We start from the raw sequence: 15,792 nt of genomic DNA, 5'->3' as shown, positions 1-15,792 counted from the left end.
TGTAAAAAATTGGTAATCGATTGTACAGTCAATACTTAGATTGACTTAGATAATCGAGGATTTTAAAGTATTGTCATGTTGCAAAATTGTACAGTGAGAATTGTTAGATTTTAAAATTTTAAATAAGGATTTAAATTGAAGTTATGAATTCAAAACCGTCATAATTTGTAAATATTATACTCAAAATTAATGAACAGGAAGTAAAACATTCTTTTTTACTTGGTGTTAATGAAATTAATTTAATTAAATCGATCATTAAAATATTTTTATAATAATTTTACACTTTTTACATAATTTTTTTGTATTCTAAATTTTTACAACGACTGAATAAAAGAATCAATTACCTCCAACAAATTTTTTATCTATTAATATTTATCTAATTCAACTTTTTCCCGTTTTCATCCCGTAACTTTTCTTTTCTTTCTACTGTTATTGCAGACCAGAAAGTGCACCGTCTAATTTTATATTACCAGAGTGGAATACAGGATTGACAGAGACTGCGATAACACTAGCTGATACATCCACAAATTTTGAGACAACGATGGCGATAATTGAGTCTGAGATGATTAATCAACATATAAGAAGTGATCATTCTGAGTCAAGTCATTTCTCAAATTCCAAAGAAACTTACAATGGTACTGTACGTGTTGCTGCGTCGTATGATATGGGTTACAGTACAAAAAGAAGTGGAAGAACATACGATAGTATGAATGGATATGCAGCATTCTTGGGTAGAGAAACTGGTAAAGCCATAGATTATTTAACAACAAATCGTGGTTGTAGAATGTGTGCCCTAGGTCATCCCAAATCAGACCACGATTGTAGGCTAAACTTCGTTGGAAGTGCAAAAGCTATGGAACCTTTTGCTGCTGCAAGTATGACTTCCAGGAGTAAAATTTTTGAAGAGCATAATATTGAAGTTGGAATTTTAATTGGAGATGACGACAGCTCAACAATTGCTGCTGTCCGTGCTGCAAGCCAATCACAAGTGATTAAGTTCTCGGACAAAAATCACACTAGTCGCGGTGTTTCAAACACACTTTATAAATATGCCAAAGCTCACAAGGAATTGGAAAGTGACGCAATATCATATCTGCATCGGTGTTTCACATATGCAATTTCTCAAAATGCACGAAATACCAAAGAAGTAGCTGATGCTTTAAGAAATATTCCTGACCATGCCTTTAACAACCATAATAATTGTGGCCATTGGTGAAGATATGTGAAGAATCCTTTAACTTATGACCATAAAGTTATTAAAGGAGGTTTTCAGAGCCCTGATTTATATAAAGATTTAAAACATATATTCGGGAAATTAGCAGATAACGCGGATCGGTTTGCTGCTGGTGCATCTAGCCAAGCAAACGAAAGTCTGAATGCTACTATGACAAGCCATTACCCTAAGTCTCGATGCTACTCTCAGACGGCTTCTGGAGATTTTCGGTTTGCCTGCGCTATTGGTGAGAAAAATCTCGGAGCAAGATACCTTCAAGAAGCTGCAACGAAAAGACTTTTATCTCCTGGCTTTCACACGACTAAATACGTGGACAGAAAAGAAAAAGAAGCAAAAAGACGATATTTAAGAACAAAACGTCCAGAGTTTCAAAAAAGGCGTTTGTTTTTAAAAGAACAGCGTACTAATCTGCGCAAGAAGAAAGAAGATATGGAAGGTATCCAGTATGAATCTAATATGGGATTACTTTCAACAAATGTTGCTCACGACTCTATTCTTATAACAGAGGGTATAAATGAAGAGATCAATGAAGCTGATGATAATGGAACACAAGTTTCAGAACCTATTGCAGTATTTTTTGATTTGGAAACATCAAGCTTTTCAAAAGAATCTGATATTCTTCAAATTGCGGCTCAATACAATAAATCCAAATTTTCAGTTTATGTCAACCCTACTCAAAAAATTGCTGCACAAGCATCTGAGGCAAATGGTTTAACAAATGTTAGAGGTGAATTGATGCTCAATGGTACTAGAGTACCATCAATTCCACTGAGATTAGCTTTGGATGCTTTTCGTAACTTTCTGACGAAACTGAAGCATCCGGTGGTTTTAGTTGCTCACAACTGCAAATTTGATGCTCCTATTCTTATTAATTCTGTTAAAAAAATGACTATGACGGATGACTTTGGGTCTGTGGTTGTAGGTTTTGCAGATACACTGCCTCTTATTAAATCAGTAACAAATCGTAAAGGAAAAGGAGAGTGTACTCTAACAGGTCTGGCTTCATGGCTACAAATTTCTGCGGATGGTGCGCATAATGCTGTATACGATGTTTTAATGCTGGTGCAAATTATTGAGAATCTTCAAATCACAACAAAGCAATTAATGGATCGCAGTATAACTTGGAGTGATACAATTGCGAGTATTCGTGATGCTGAAAAATCAGCTACACTGTTAAAAACACTCGACAAATTAGGAACTTGCATATCTACTGGCATGAAAAAAAAAATTGCTGATGCTGATATTACCTATGAAGATTTAATCAACACTTTTCGTGATGATGGGGATGCAGGAATAAAAAAATTATTAGGAAAAGATGAAAATGACAAAGTTCGTGTTACTAAAACTAAAACAATTATTGAAAATTTGTTAAATCATTTAAGAACCAAAGGTTTATAATATGTTTAAGTTTTTGCAATATTGAGGATATTAGCATTAAGTTATTCATTATTTAATTATGTTCTGTTTTATAATAAATAATAAAAATTTTATGAAACTTTCCTTGACCTATGTGACCGATTTCCTTTAACCTATTACATTGAAATTTTGAATTTCCCGCGTGACCCACCATTTGCGACGTTGCCGTCAACATAACCACATTTGCTGTGGCTGACTATTTTTTTGAAATTTCGATTTTTTACACTTAATTATTTTTATAACCAAGCACCCTCAACTTAATTTTATTTTTTCAATAATTTTTGCAATTTTTTTTTTTCACACCTTGAGTTTTTTAAACCTTTCTCATTATTTTTTCATAATGAAATTTATTAAAACAAGAGTTGGTGTGAGGTCTGGTATGGCATAACAATGTTAAGCGACCTGTTTTTAATCTCGTTTTATAAATAAACTATGCACCCTAGATCACTGAAATTTTAACACAACACGTATTACATGTATTTTTATCGATCTTGAAAATTTTAAATTGATCTCATTATTTCGACTTAACTCCCAAACCTCCTTAAGATTGCAGATTGACGTGCTGTCATGGATACGAGTTAAGCAACACGCCGTCTTGGTAATAACTGCTCTCTTCCATACAGCAGTATAACACCAGAAGGCGTTTGCAGGCGCCACATCGATGTGATTGCAGTTCTGCTTGTACACGACGACATCGCACGCAGGACGGTAGACTATCGATGTTAGAGAATGGCATTCTTTCATGACTCGAAAACATTGCCCTCTCATCGAGACCTTTCTCCCGCGCACAATGTACGCAATACACACCCTCTGGCCCCCTCGAGTAGATGACCCTACGGCATATAGTGATGGTGTAGAACTGATGATGAAGGTCTCGTTCTCGATCTGCCCAGCAGATCCGCAGCGGAACAAAGGATTCGGCCATACAGATGATGTCAAAAATTACTGGATCGTTGTTGTTAAAAAAACGCGCCATGCGAACTGAAAAATAATTACTTTCTGAGCTATGTGATCAGAAATATAGTTTTTTTCAAAAAATAATCAATTTTACTTTCAGTTGTTACGCCCCGACGTACTGCCTTGGCGTACCTTTTTTTAAATTCCATTTCATTTCATTTCTTTGATTACTTCAATGCGCATATATCATTTCATCAAAATCTCATATTCTAATAACAGCGAGTTCCACCCCTCCTGGCAAAAGTCACGTAGAGACCAACAATGATCCCTAGTATAAGGTTCAACTTTCGTTTATTTAGCTGGTACCAAGAACTGAGATGAGAGACTGCTGAATTAGCATCAGTAGCGCTCAGCCTGAAAACTATCCCTCTTTTTAAGTTGAAACTATAATCAATAACTAGGATAAACCACTACCTTTGGAACCACCAAATTAAAATAGATTACTTATTAGGATGTATGAATGAATGTGTGAACATTGCATGTAAATATCTTTTGTTCATATTTTCAATGTGTCACCAACGAGATTGAGAATCGTCGGAACACCGTTGGAGAGCGTGAAGTGACGCTGACCATGTGGATTTGGGCGTCAGGAGGTCGCCTCGCTCCTCATTGGCTAATTACCGTTGTAACTTATACCAACTGCAGCTCCTTGGACCCTCGGGCCCAAGAAGCCGCGTCTTTCGTCTGTCAAGTCGCGAAGTGCGTGGACGTCAACCCGGATTAGCCCTCTCGAGCAAGAGTAGCGTTTGGAAAATCTTAGTTGTGACCGGCCTAAAGTCTCGCGCTTCGTCAAATTCGAGCATTCAGTTATTCTGTTGGCTGCAAGAGACTCACTTTCTTCTACGTTTCCATCTTTTCTGTGCTTTACTAAATCTCATCATTGCGCGAATAGACATTTTTATGCCATTCCATTTTCCATAATTAAATCGAGTTCGGCCCTGATTCAATCGAATCAGGTAATCTTAAGTAATAATAATAATAATTACACTATCGTTTTTAATCAATAAATCGTTGCAATCACTTTTAACATACATCAAAATCAGAAAATTGACACTTTCAACTATAACTTTCGATAACAAGATATCATTCCAAATCTAAAAAGACTAAGTGACCGACGTTCAACATCATTCGATTGATCAACTCTTTCAAACTTGAGGTGAGGCCCCTGGTCCAGAATTCTACCGACGCAGACCGAGACGATCCGACGGCTCTCAATCTCGTCGACCGATTCACCTAAAGCTCAGTCAATCCGATTGTTAATCTTCGAAATTGAACGAATTTTTGTTTCACCTTTATAATCAAAATCTACTTCAGTAATTTTCATTCAAAACCAAGTCTAGAATTGGTGGCTAGCTTCACTACCCCTAATTAAATCGTACTTATTGTTTCCAAGAATTAACGAATAAGACTTAACAATAGTATATATAATTGATTTAAGATAATCTAAAAAGAGAGATACAATGCAATAATCACGACCAGCTAGTTAACCATCGTTCAGAGTAGATGTTCCTGGTACCAAATAATAATATCCTTTAGAATAGTATAACACACAATTTGTATAAACTTGAACACTTTATAAATTGTTATTTTCGGCTCATATATCATTATCACCATTGATTGTTATCAGACATTTCAATAACCAAATCGAAACAGAATATACTTCATCTCTTACCAGTTAAATCATATTAAACATTTATTATGAACGACCTTCTTCCCATTTTTATTATTGTAAAATTGCCTCAACAATTTAAACAAACCTCATAGACCTGTGCAGGACTATAGCAACACGATCCTACAAATTACCGGCTTATCGAAAGGTAGGTCTTTTCTTAGTTTTAATAATTATTCATTGCCGTTACGTGTGAGCTTGATTATTCATTAACTACCACCGCTCAGTACACCCTCACCCCCACGTATCACAGTCAATTGTTCAGCCATTATGATGATGACGACTCTGTGATAATTTGGACTATGACAATGATGATGATGATGATAATGATGATGGCGATGGTGATGTTGATGGTTTTTGCCGGGGAAAAAAAAACCAAAGAATGCTAATTGTATCACAAATCTGTCACAATATTTATCCGTGTCTGAAATGAAACGGAAGAACTTTACAGCTCTAATGATTTTGATTACCCACCTGAACTTGTCAAGAATACTGACGGAAACTGTTGTTGTTGTTGTTGGTACATATAGTTGTTTGTTGGTTCTGCTGATGAAAAAAAAACTGAAAACACATAGCCAAGTTAGAGAACTTCCATTTCCGGTTTGGATGTGAGTGGCAGGTATGAGAAAGAGTGTGAGTGGAAAGGCGAGAATTAGCAGGATAGCAAAGGTGAGGAGGAAAGGAAATAGGGCAGAGAGGGAGCGGGGAAGACCAGGAACGGCTGGCGGGTGAAGGGAATAGGGAGGCAGGAACAGAAGGGACGGACAGGTGAAATAGAGTGAGAGTTTTGAGGTTAGTTCGAGAGATCTGGCGGACGGCAGGGGGAAAGATAAGACTGAAAAATAGGCAGTGACATCTAGGGAGTAGGAAGGGGGATAGAGCAGAGACAGATAGGCGGCAGGCAGATAAGGTAGGGAGCGGTGGCGGAGAGAAAGAACACGAGTAACGTAGGTGGCCAGAAAGAAGGGGCGAAGAGAGTAGAGGAGGAGAAAAAGAAAGGTAGGCCGGGTGCAATAGCATCAATAGGGTGGGATAGGAGTCATAGCCTGGGATCGGTGACGACGGCGTTAGATTTATGGAAGAGAAAGCGGGAGGAGGTGGGGGAAAAAGAGAAGGAGGATGCAGATGAGATACAGGAAAGAGAAAGAGTATTTGGGAAAAGCAGGAAAGTTCACCGGTCGCCGGAGGGCAAGGCACGAGAGGAAGGAAAGGAAGAGGGAGGGAGTATACAGGATATGCTAAGGCTGATTAGGGAAGAGTTAAAGATAGGGCTAGAGAAGGTCAAAGGGCAGAGAAGGGGGATTAGGGAAGAAATGGAAAAGATTAAAGGGGAAATGACTAGAAGGGAAGAGCAGTGGGAAGTAGAGACGGGGGGGATGAAGGAAACGATAAAGGACTTAGGAAAAAGATTAGAAGAGGTAGAAGAGCGGAGAGGGGGGGAGATGTAAAGGGTGAAGGAGAGGCTGGCAGAATTAGAAAAGAAGCGTGTAGAAGGCGGGGGGGAGAATCAGTGACAGGGGAATGCGAAAGTGGCGCAGGCAGCGATAGATAGGGAAAAGAGATGGAGTGGGCCATAGAGAGGAAAGAAAGGGAAGAAAAAAGGGGAAATATAGTATTGCCAGGAGTGAGAATAGAGAAGGGAAGGGAAAAGGAAGGGTTGAAAAAGATTATGCAGGTGATAGGGGTAGAGGTCGAGGTAAAGGATATGTGGGAGGTAGTCGCGAAAAGGGGGGGAGAAAAAGGTATATGGATAGCAAGGCTAGGGAACAGGGAGCAAAAGAGGCAGGTAATGGAAAGAAAAAGCCTCCTTAAAGGGAGGGAGGAGAGAATACAGGAGGATCTCAACTGGGCAGAGAGGAGAATGAAATGGCATTTGAGGGAGATAGCAGCTATCGAGGAGAGAAGAGGAAACAGAATAAGAATAGGGTATGCAAAGATTTGGATAAAAGGGAAAATGTGGAAGTGGGATAAGATAGGAGAGGTGCTTAGGGACGGTGCAGGGAGAGAGAGGGAGAAGGGGCAAAGGGAGGGGAGGGGAAAAGTAGGGGAAGGTGATAGGGATAGGACAACAAGCGAGGAAAGGCAAGAGCGAGGTATAGAGGCACAGGCCGGGGGAAGTAGGGAAAGGCAGTCGGGGGAATGGGTAGTGGGGAGGGGCAGAGGCAGGGGGTGCGGGAGAGAAAGAGGAGAGAGAGGGAAGTAGGTGAGACGGAAAGGGAGGATTGGAAAGTAGTTTTCTGGAATGTGGCGGGGCTTGCGAGAAAGGACGAAGATTTTTGGAGGGGTCTAAGGGAGTGGGATGTAATATTTTCAATGACATGGATAGAGAAGAAGGGGTGGGAAAGGGTTAGGAATAAGTTGCCGGCAGGGTATGAATGGGAAGTGCAGTATGCGGTGAAAAGAAATAGGAAGGGAAGAGCAATAGGCGGAATGCTGTCAGGGGTAAGAAAGGAGATAGTAAGCGGGGAGGGAGCAAGGGAAGAGGTAAAAGAGGGGATGATAATAAGGAAAATAAGTATAGGGGGGGGAAAAATGGGTAGTAGTAGGAATATACGTAAATGGGGACCTAAAAGAGAAGACAGGGGAATTGAAGGAGCGGGCAGAAGAGGCAGATGGAGGAACAAAAGTGCTAGTGGGGGGCGATTTTAATGCCAGGACAGGGCAGGAGGGGGGAGGATACTGGGGAGAAGGAGAGGAGGAGAGTAGGAGTAGGAAATCAAAGGACAGGAAAATAAAGATAAAATAAAGATATGGGGGTGGAGGGAGTGGAGGGCGGTCGAGGCGGTACAGGATAGATTTTTGAGATGGACATTAGAAGTGGATGGGCGAACACCGGGATATTTAGTAAGGAGGAGCTACAGAGGGAGAAGCTAGAGATTAGGGCAGGGAGAAGGGCATGGAATTTTGAAAGGAAGCTGGAGAGAGGGAAGGGTAGCGAGTTAGCTAGGAGATGCTGGGAAGAAATAAGGGAAAAGGTAGAAGTTGGGAGGCAGGGATCGAGATGGGAAAGAGAAAGGGAAAGTTTCTTCGCGGAAAGGGGAGCAGAGAGTAGAGAGGTAGTCGCGAGAAGGTAGAAGGGAGAGGTGGAGTTTAGGGAAATAGAGGAGAGAGAGAGGGAAGAACAGAGAAAAGAGAGGTGGGAGAAAATAAGGGAATCGAGGTACAACAGATGGTACAGGTTAGTGAAGGGAGAAGGGATAACAGGTTATCTGGGAAAGGGCTGGGGGGAAAGCAGGTGGACAAGGCTGGCAAGATTTAGATTAGGAAGCGAGATGAAGGAGGCAAGGTACTGGGAAGAAGAGGAACAGAGAAGGTGTAGGGTGTGCGGGGGGGAGGAGGAAACATGGGAGCACGCATGGGAAAGGTGCGTGGGTTGGGATAGAAGGCGGGAAAGCTGGCAGGAGGTGGTGAGGGAGATGTTACGTGAGGAGGGGGTGGGAGAAGTCTGGATGAGAGAACTGGAAAGGATCAGGGAGGTACGAAAGAATGAAAGAGTGAGAGATGAATGGGAAACGGAAGTCGAGTAGGATAAGGACAAATAGGGAATAGAATAAGTTAAAATAGGATAAGGTTAAGTAAAGATAAGGATAAAGAATAAGGAAAGGATAAGAGGGAAAGTAAGGGAATGGCAAGGCAACGGCACAGGGCACAGTCAATTAGAAAATAAGTAAGGATAAGGTAGGATGTAAGAGTAGGATAAGAATAGGTTAAGAAAACATGTAGAATTATTATAAAGGGAGAGGAAAATGGGAGTCTTTGTAACCCCAAGGGGATCAATAAATATTACATACACAGCCAAGTTGGACAATTTTTCAACCATGAAAGTATAATCTATAATTTGTGTGACAAAACTCAAGAACTTTTCAACTGCACTAATTTTCATCACCCACCTACACTTCTCGCTGGATTGAGAGCAACTGATTTTCTCGGCACCACTTTCTGAAAAGCATCTTTCTATGTTTAGGTTACTTGAACTCAACACCGTGGGCAAAGTAAACCATCCCTCCTAACTCACTTAGAGAACGATATTTACTCCATTTTTGTGTGTCGCTCTTGCGATTAGTTCACTACCACAGCTCTATCGTACGTGAGACGTGTGAAAATTCTTCTCCAAGAACTGTCTTACCATCTTACACGCGCTGCATGTTCATTCGAGAAATATCTAGACATTTTCGTCAAAGAATATTGCATACGGTTGTCCGCGACTTTTCGACAATGCGTGACTCAGGCTGTTGTTCCTTGCCCATAAAAGGGACCGTGCCAGCGTAGAGCAGTCCTTCTAAAGCAAGTGTTGCAACGATAGCTTTGTCAAGTGTGTGCGATTGAAAGAAGTAAAAACAAACATGGATTCTGAAAAGTGCTTGAAATTAATAAAAATCATGGAAACAGTGCTTAAGATTTTATTTAAGAAATCTTCACCGACAGAAATTCAAAAGTGGATTTGATTTGGAACCCAAAATACCAGACTTTTGAATGAAATTTTACGAAATAACGGCTCAACGATCGGACAGAAGACACGTATTTTGACCACAATTGGAATCTTGAAATGGTTGACAACTAAATTTCGACAGATTCAAAAAGTGGGTGACGGATTACAAAACCGACGAAGAAGCGATCGAGTACAGTGGGAAGATTTGGAGACAGCTTTCGAGAGCCACATTAGAACGGGAGCCGCAATCAATCTGCGGCATAAAGATTTGAGCAGGTTCTTGGAAGATGCCAAACACCTCGACGTTGTAAGACTGAAGAAGATGCTGCAAAAGACAGGAAGTTTAAAAGCGAACTGTCTCTTGTCCTGTAAATTCAGTGTAACGAAGAACGCTGAAATTATAGAAGAAATTAAATTTTTTAATACCAAAAATCAAGTCATCCTCCAACGAGCGGACATAAACGGGTGGTTTGAAGAGAATGTGCCGCAAAAAGTGTTGACCAAAGTGGCGGATTTCCAGGAAAAAGACTATGGCTGGTCGTTGATTGAAATAATCAATTTGACTGTGAATATTAACAAGTACGTACCATTACGAGGAGGTGTGTTCACATACATACCACCACCTAAAGGGGTTCAAGATAAGAAGGCTGTCATCCACATTCGTAACAGCGACTCATACTGCTTTCTTTGGTCGGTCGCCGCAGCCTTCTTTCCAGCCAACAACAATCCCAGCATAGTTACTTCGTATCCACATTTCAGCTTAGTACTACGGTACGATGGTTTGAATTTTCCAATGCCTTTAGATAAAAAACATTATTTCAAAATTTGAGAAACTTAACAAACTTTCGATTAACCTCTATGGTATGTATAAGATGTTTATTTCTTTTTTCTTCTCTAGTCCCTCCAACTCAATTAAAACCGTCCCTCTCCCTTCTCTATCTACCGTTCCTATTTTTTTCATACTTTTTTTACCCTCTACAACTCCAATTTTTTCCCAAATCCTTTCAATTTCATTTTTCCACCTCACCCCCTTTTTCTTTCCTCCCTCGCCTTCTTTTCTATTCCTAGTTTGATTTCCTAATTCTTTTTTCAGTCTCTTCATCCATCCCCTCCACCTCTGTCCTAACACCATCGCCCTTTTCCATACTTTTTTCTGCGGCGTCAATTTCTAACTTTTCCAGCCTTTTTTCCATTTTTTCTAATCTATCCGTCAATTCTTTTTTCTCCTCCTCCCAGATCTTTCTGAACTCCTCTCTTTCTGTTTTTCCCTCTTCTCTTAGTATGTCCACCCTATTTCCTATCTTTCCACATTCCTGTTTTATCCTAACATCTATCTCCTCTAGCTTCCTCAAAATTCCTTCCATTTTCTCCTTTTCCTCTGGCGACCTCACCACAATCTTACTTCTTTCAAAAATCTCTTTCTCTTCTAGGTCTCCCGCTACTTTCACTTCCCCCTCTACCTCTCTTTCCTTCCTCTTATCTCTTGCCGCCGCTTCACTTATATCACCTGTGCTAGCCGCTCTAACTATCCCTAGACTTTGTAATTTGAATTTTCCCACCTACCTCTTTACCATACGACATACTTTACTATCTACACTTACTACGTACCTTACCCACCGCCGTTACCACTTTACCAATCTACTCACCGCCCCTGTTACTTTCACTCGCGCCCTGGCATTACCGTCGTTCTCTCACCTGCCCCCTTTACCTCTCCGACCCTCACCGCCGCGCTGCAACCTAACCTCCTAACTACCACCTCTACTTTATACCTCAGAAGTACAATTCAATTCTATTCCTCCCTTCTCCTTTATTTATTCTACTTTAACTCTTACCTATTCACGAACACACCCCTGATTTTCAAACCCGAACCTTTAAAAATTAAAAACAAAATTGCACTGGTTTATCTACCTACTGTAAACAACGTCACCACAACCGGAAGTCTAAACTCTATGGTACAGAATGTACTGAAAGAAAACAAAAGCACAGTAAAATTGTACCCGTTTACTTGAGGCAAAACAAGTCTGATAAACCTGTAATTTATCTGTTAGTGGTAGAGACAGATTCATGATGGTGATGATGATGATGATGACGATGCTCATATGGAAAATTATGAAAAAAAAGTAACACATCATTATGGATGGATTCGAAATTTATCACGATTAACAAGTTCTCAAATTTCAAAATGCGCACATCATATTTGGTTATGTGATACATGTTTAACTCACTTTGAACGTGAAAGATGTTTGTTGAAGCACAGAGTTGATTGCATGAGTTTGAACGAAACCAAAGTTATTTTACCAACGGAAGAGGACAGGATTCTAAAACATCCGAACATCCATCTCGTGGAGTAGGTGCTCAAGAAGCGTGGAAAAAAATTATACGTTGAGTGGGTAGGTTTTGACAATACACACAACAGTTGGATAAATGAATCTGATATGTAACATTGAATAAACGAAATTATTTTTCAAGTATATGCCTTTATTTTTACACCTTAAAGATACAATTCACACCAATGCTCAGTCTAACTGCAGGTCTTGTAGCCCCACGGTAGCTTGTCGGTCGTGTTTGTAAATACGATCCGCTTATCGTCGTTCCAGCTCAGTGCTACATTCTTTAAATAATCATTGAAAGTTATAGTTTTTAATAACGATCCTTTGACACCCTGTAACAGTTCGAATATGCATCCCATTAATAAAGACAACGGGACTCAGTACTAGGTAAGCCTTGACCAGGGCGGTTATTTGAATGATGTATGATCTCTCATCGACCAGTGTGATCCTGAGACGACGAATGAACGGTAGAGCTATCAGAGCGCGCTCTCAAAAAGAAAAAAAAAACGACGAATTGATAAAATTTTGCAAAAATAAAGTTCACGCATATGGAGTATATTTGCGATCACCAAGAAAAAATTATCAGCGACCTACTTCTTACGAATCGCTAAAAAAGAAAAACCACCAGAATATGACGGACGATGGGAGTGCTATTGGTCAGGCAAGGAATGCAACAACGGAAAGAGAAACCGGAAAGTAAAACAGATCCAGGAAGAAACGTTTAGGATAAGTTTTTATAATCTGACATGTTATTTTTTTGTGATTATATTAGTATACATTTTATTGAATTGTTCTCGCCATAGATGTCCGTCGTCCCTATTTAATTATGCAATTCATTTATATCATTTTATGTCATGTATTTATACGTTTCTTTTATTCGGTTTTAGCATATATATGCATGTAATTGGATAGTATCGAACATCCGAAATTCCTTGCCGATCATTTTAAACATTGAAAAGGTCTCGTTTTAATTGAAAAAGAAATAAGAAAAAAATGATAACGGAAAATTTTGTCATTGCGAGAGGCTCCTCAGTTCCAGTTGAATCTTTGGCGGAACAAACCGTATAACAGAAAAGATCGTTAAAACCCTTAGCTCGTTTTTTTGACCTCATCCTTCCCCATCACTCTAAACGAATACAATTTCGCTCTTAATCCAACAAATTCTGCTATTATTTTCCCGTTGTATTCGTCTTTCATCAAGCCGAGGACTTTTTTTGTTAACTAAAGGGATTCCGTAAACATTATCAGGTGGATAATCGGCAGTATGAAATTTGTCCAAGTCCTGTTTCATGCCTTCCTTAAAATCGGGGACGGTGAAATGGTATATTAAACTATCCGTGTCGGTATACATTGATTTTGCCTGATGTGCCATTTTAACATAATTACAATGGAAATCGTAAATAAAGGATTTTGAAATATCTAAAATGGAGAAGCCTGCATACAATGATTTGTTGAGTTTGACTTCCATTTTACGCATTTCAACTATTATCATATTTTCATTAAAAATTGTACAGCTGTGGAAATTTGGTTTGGCTATTGTGGCTCTAGCACCATATCTTCCACCCCATTCCGTAGTCAATCTAACATCTCTGTATTCATCAATTTATAAGAATTTTTGTTGAATTCATTGTTTGATTTTTTTCTCAAGTCTGTATTTAAATTTATGTATTTTTTAAGCCACGGTGTTTGTCTGAACTTGAGAACTCGATGAATTTTAAATAATTTTAAACCTATCTCTAAACATTGTTCTAAAATGCGATAATGAATAGCGTAGTTTCGCTTGAAGAGTAGCGTGGTCATCAATTTCGGTTGCTTGTTACTTGAGATCGGAGGTATGTAATGCTCTGGGCAAAGTGGCAAATCCTTGTGCATTTCATGTAGTTCCTCAGGATATTCCAAATCCACCTCTAATACATAGCCAAACTCCGCTTCGTCCAAGATGGACAAAACATTAAATTTTTCGAAATCTGGCATCCATTCAAAGGAACTGCATGGTAGAGCAAAGCTCATAGCAGCACCGTATAAATTGTTGACATCGAAGTACATGAGACACGACTCTTCTACTTCTGAATTGAAAGCATCTCCCATGTATCTATTATTAGCCTTTGCATATCGATTAGAGCATTCGGACACGCCACCTCGAATACCTTTTTCAATAAACATCACCATATCAACATCGGTGAGAAGCTCGAGTGCAACACCAGTACATTTCAGCATCGTGTCAAATGAAAGACCGGCTGCTGTGTAATAATGTAAAGGGTCCAGATTGTACGTTGCCCAACAACTCTCCCAAAAGTTTTTAAAAACATCTGCCAATAGAAAAACGTCAGTTTGCAAATATAAGTCTGAGTATTCTCTTAACCTTTTGATATCGAAAGCATGTCAAACTTTACACGCGTGTGCGTAATCTTTATTCGAAATATCTTGGTTGTTCAATTTTGAACAAAATTTTTCTTTAGTCGGCAATTTTACGTCCTCGAGCTTCTCCCAACCATCCATGTACTCGTATGGGAAAACACCATTTCTAGTTAATAATTCAAGTTTGTCAGAGCTTGTGCAAAATTTACGTGTGATTGTCTTTTGGCTATCATTCAAATACGTTGCTAATCTTTCGAGGCTGCTGGGCATAAAACGATACGAATCTATAAATCTAAACTGTAGGTCCGTTCCTTCAACAAATTTCGTAAACGAAATACACATTTCTTTACTAACGGGTAGAAGCTGAATAGTACCCTTAAAAGTTGTCGCTAATGCTTTAATCAGAAAATGCGAATCGTAACCTGACAGATTATGGAATATCACCCGGATAGTCTGTGAGTTCTAATAATTTAGATTACAGCCTCGGTGATCAGCGCTACGGTGCGTTCCAGTGAAATGACAGTGATCACGATGTTTGACGTCTTCGAGCGTGAACGGTTTTCGCAATTGTGACACACCGTTTATGAATTAAATTCGTTAAGCTGATTGCAATTGAGCGGTTCTATGGGTACAACCGTTTTGAAATACTTTTCTAACCCATATGCCAATTTCTCCAACTCATTCACAAACCATTGGATGCAAGTTTCTCCACGGTTGATTTTGAACGTTGAAATGGAATCGTCGAAGGCGAAATGGAGGTAATATGCTACGCTGTATGGAACATGTTTCTGGTAAATTTTTCTATTTTCTGACACTAGAATGTGAGTAGGTTGTAGCAAATATTCAAGATCCGCGTAAATGCAGAACGAAACGGTTTCTTTGTGCTTAAAATTTTTGAATTTTAGTATCTTTTTTTTCTCTGTTGGTAATTCAACTTTGGTCTCGTTCAAACTCATGCAACAAACTTTGTGCTTTGTTAAACATCTTTCAGATTGAAAGTGAGTCAAACATCTATCACATGACCAAGTACGACCATTACGGTTAGAAATTTGAGAATTTGTTGATCGAGACAAATTTCGAATACAAGCAAAATGAAAGATTTTATTTTTTTCGTAATTTTCCATATCAACATCATCGTCATCGTCAGTGATTTCAGTTTCTATCGCTAAAAGATGGATAACAGGTTTATCAGACTCATTCTGACTCAGGTGAATCGGTACTGTTTCACTTTTTTTGCGATCACCTTGGTCTATATCATGAACGTTGATGGAAAGTCCGTTAAGTTTCCTTAATTTTAAAATAGTGTTTTTGTCTGAAGACATAAGAAACTTTATGCCATCATACCGTAGCACTGAGCTAAAATGCGGGTACGAGCTGGTCGCGTTGACATTGTTGTTGT

General features: G+C 39.3%; 1 protein-coding gene across 1 annotated transcript; it reads left to right on the top strand.

The window, feature by feature from the left end:
• Positions 1-1,384: 1,384 nt before the first annotated feature.
• Positions 1,385-2,632, top strand: LOC124295168. Its single transcript, XM_046744057.1, has one exon. It carries the CDS (start codon positions 1,385-1,387, stop codon positions 2,630-2,632), a length of 1,248 nt encoding a protein of 415 aa, XP_046600013.1.
• Positions 2,633-15,792: the final 13,160 nt, after the last annotated feature.

Source organism: Neodiprion lecontei, chromosome 6 (assembly GCF_021901455.1).
Source record: "Neodiprion lecontei isolate iyNeoLeco1 chromosome 6, iyNeoLeco1.1, whole genome shotgun sequence".
NCBI classification, from domain to species: Eukaryota; Metazoa; Arthropoda; class Insecta; order Hymenoptera; family Diprionidae; genus Neodiprion; species Neodiprion lecontei.
Note: the sequence above shows the minus strand (reverse complement) of the source record. Positions and strands in the feature narration are given on the sequence as shown.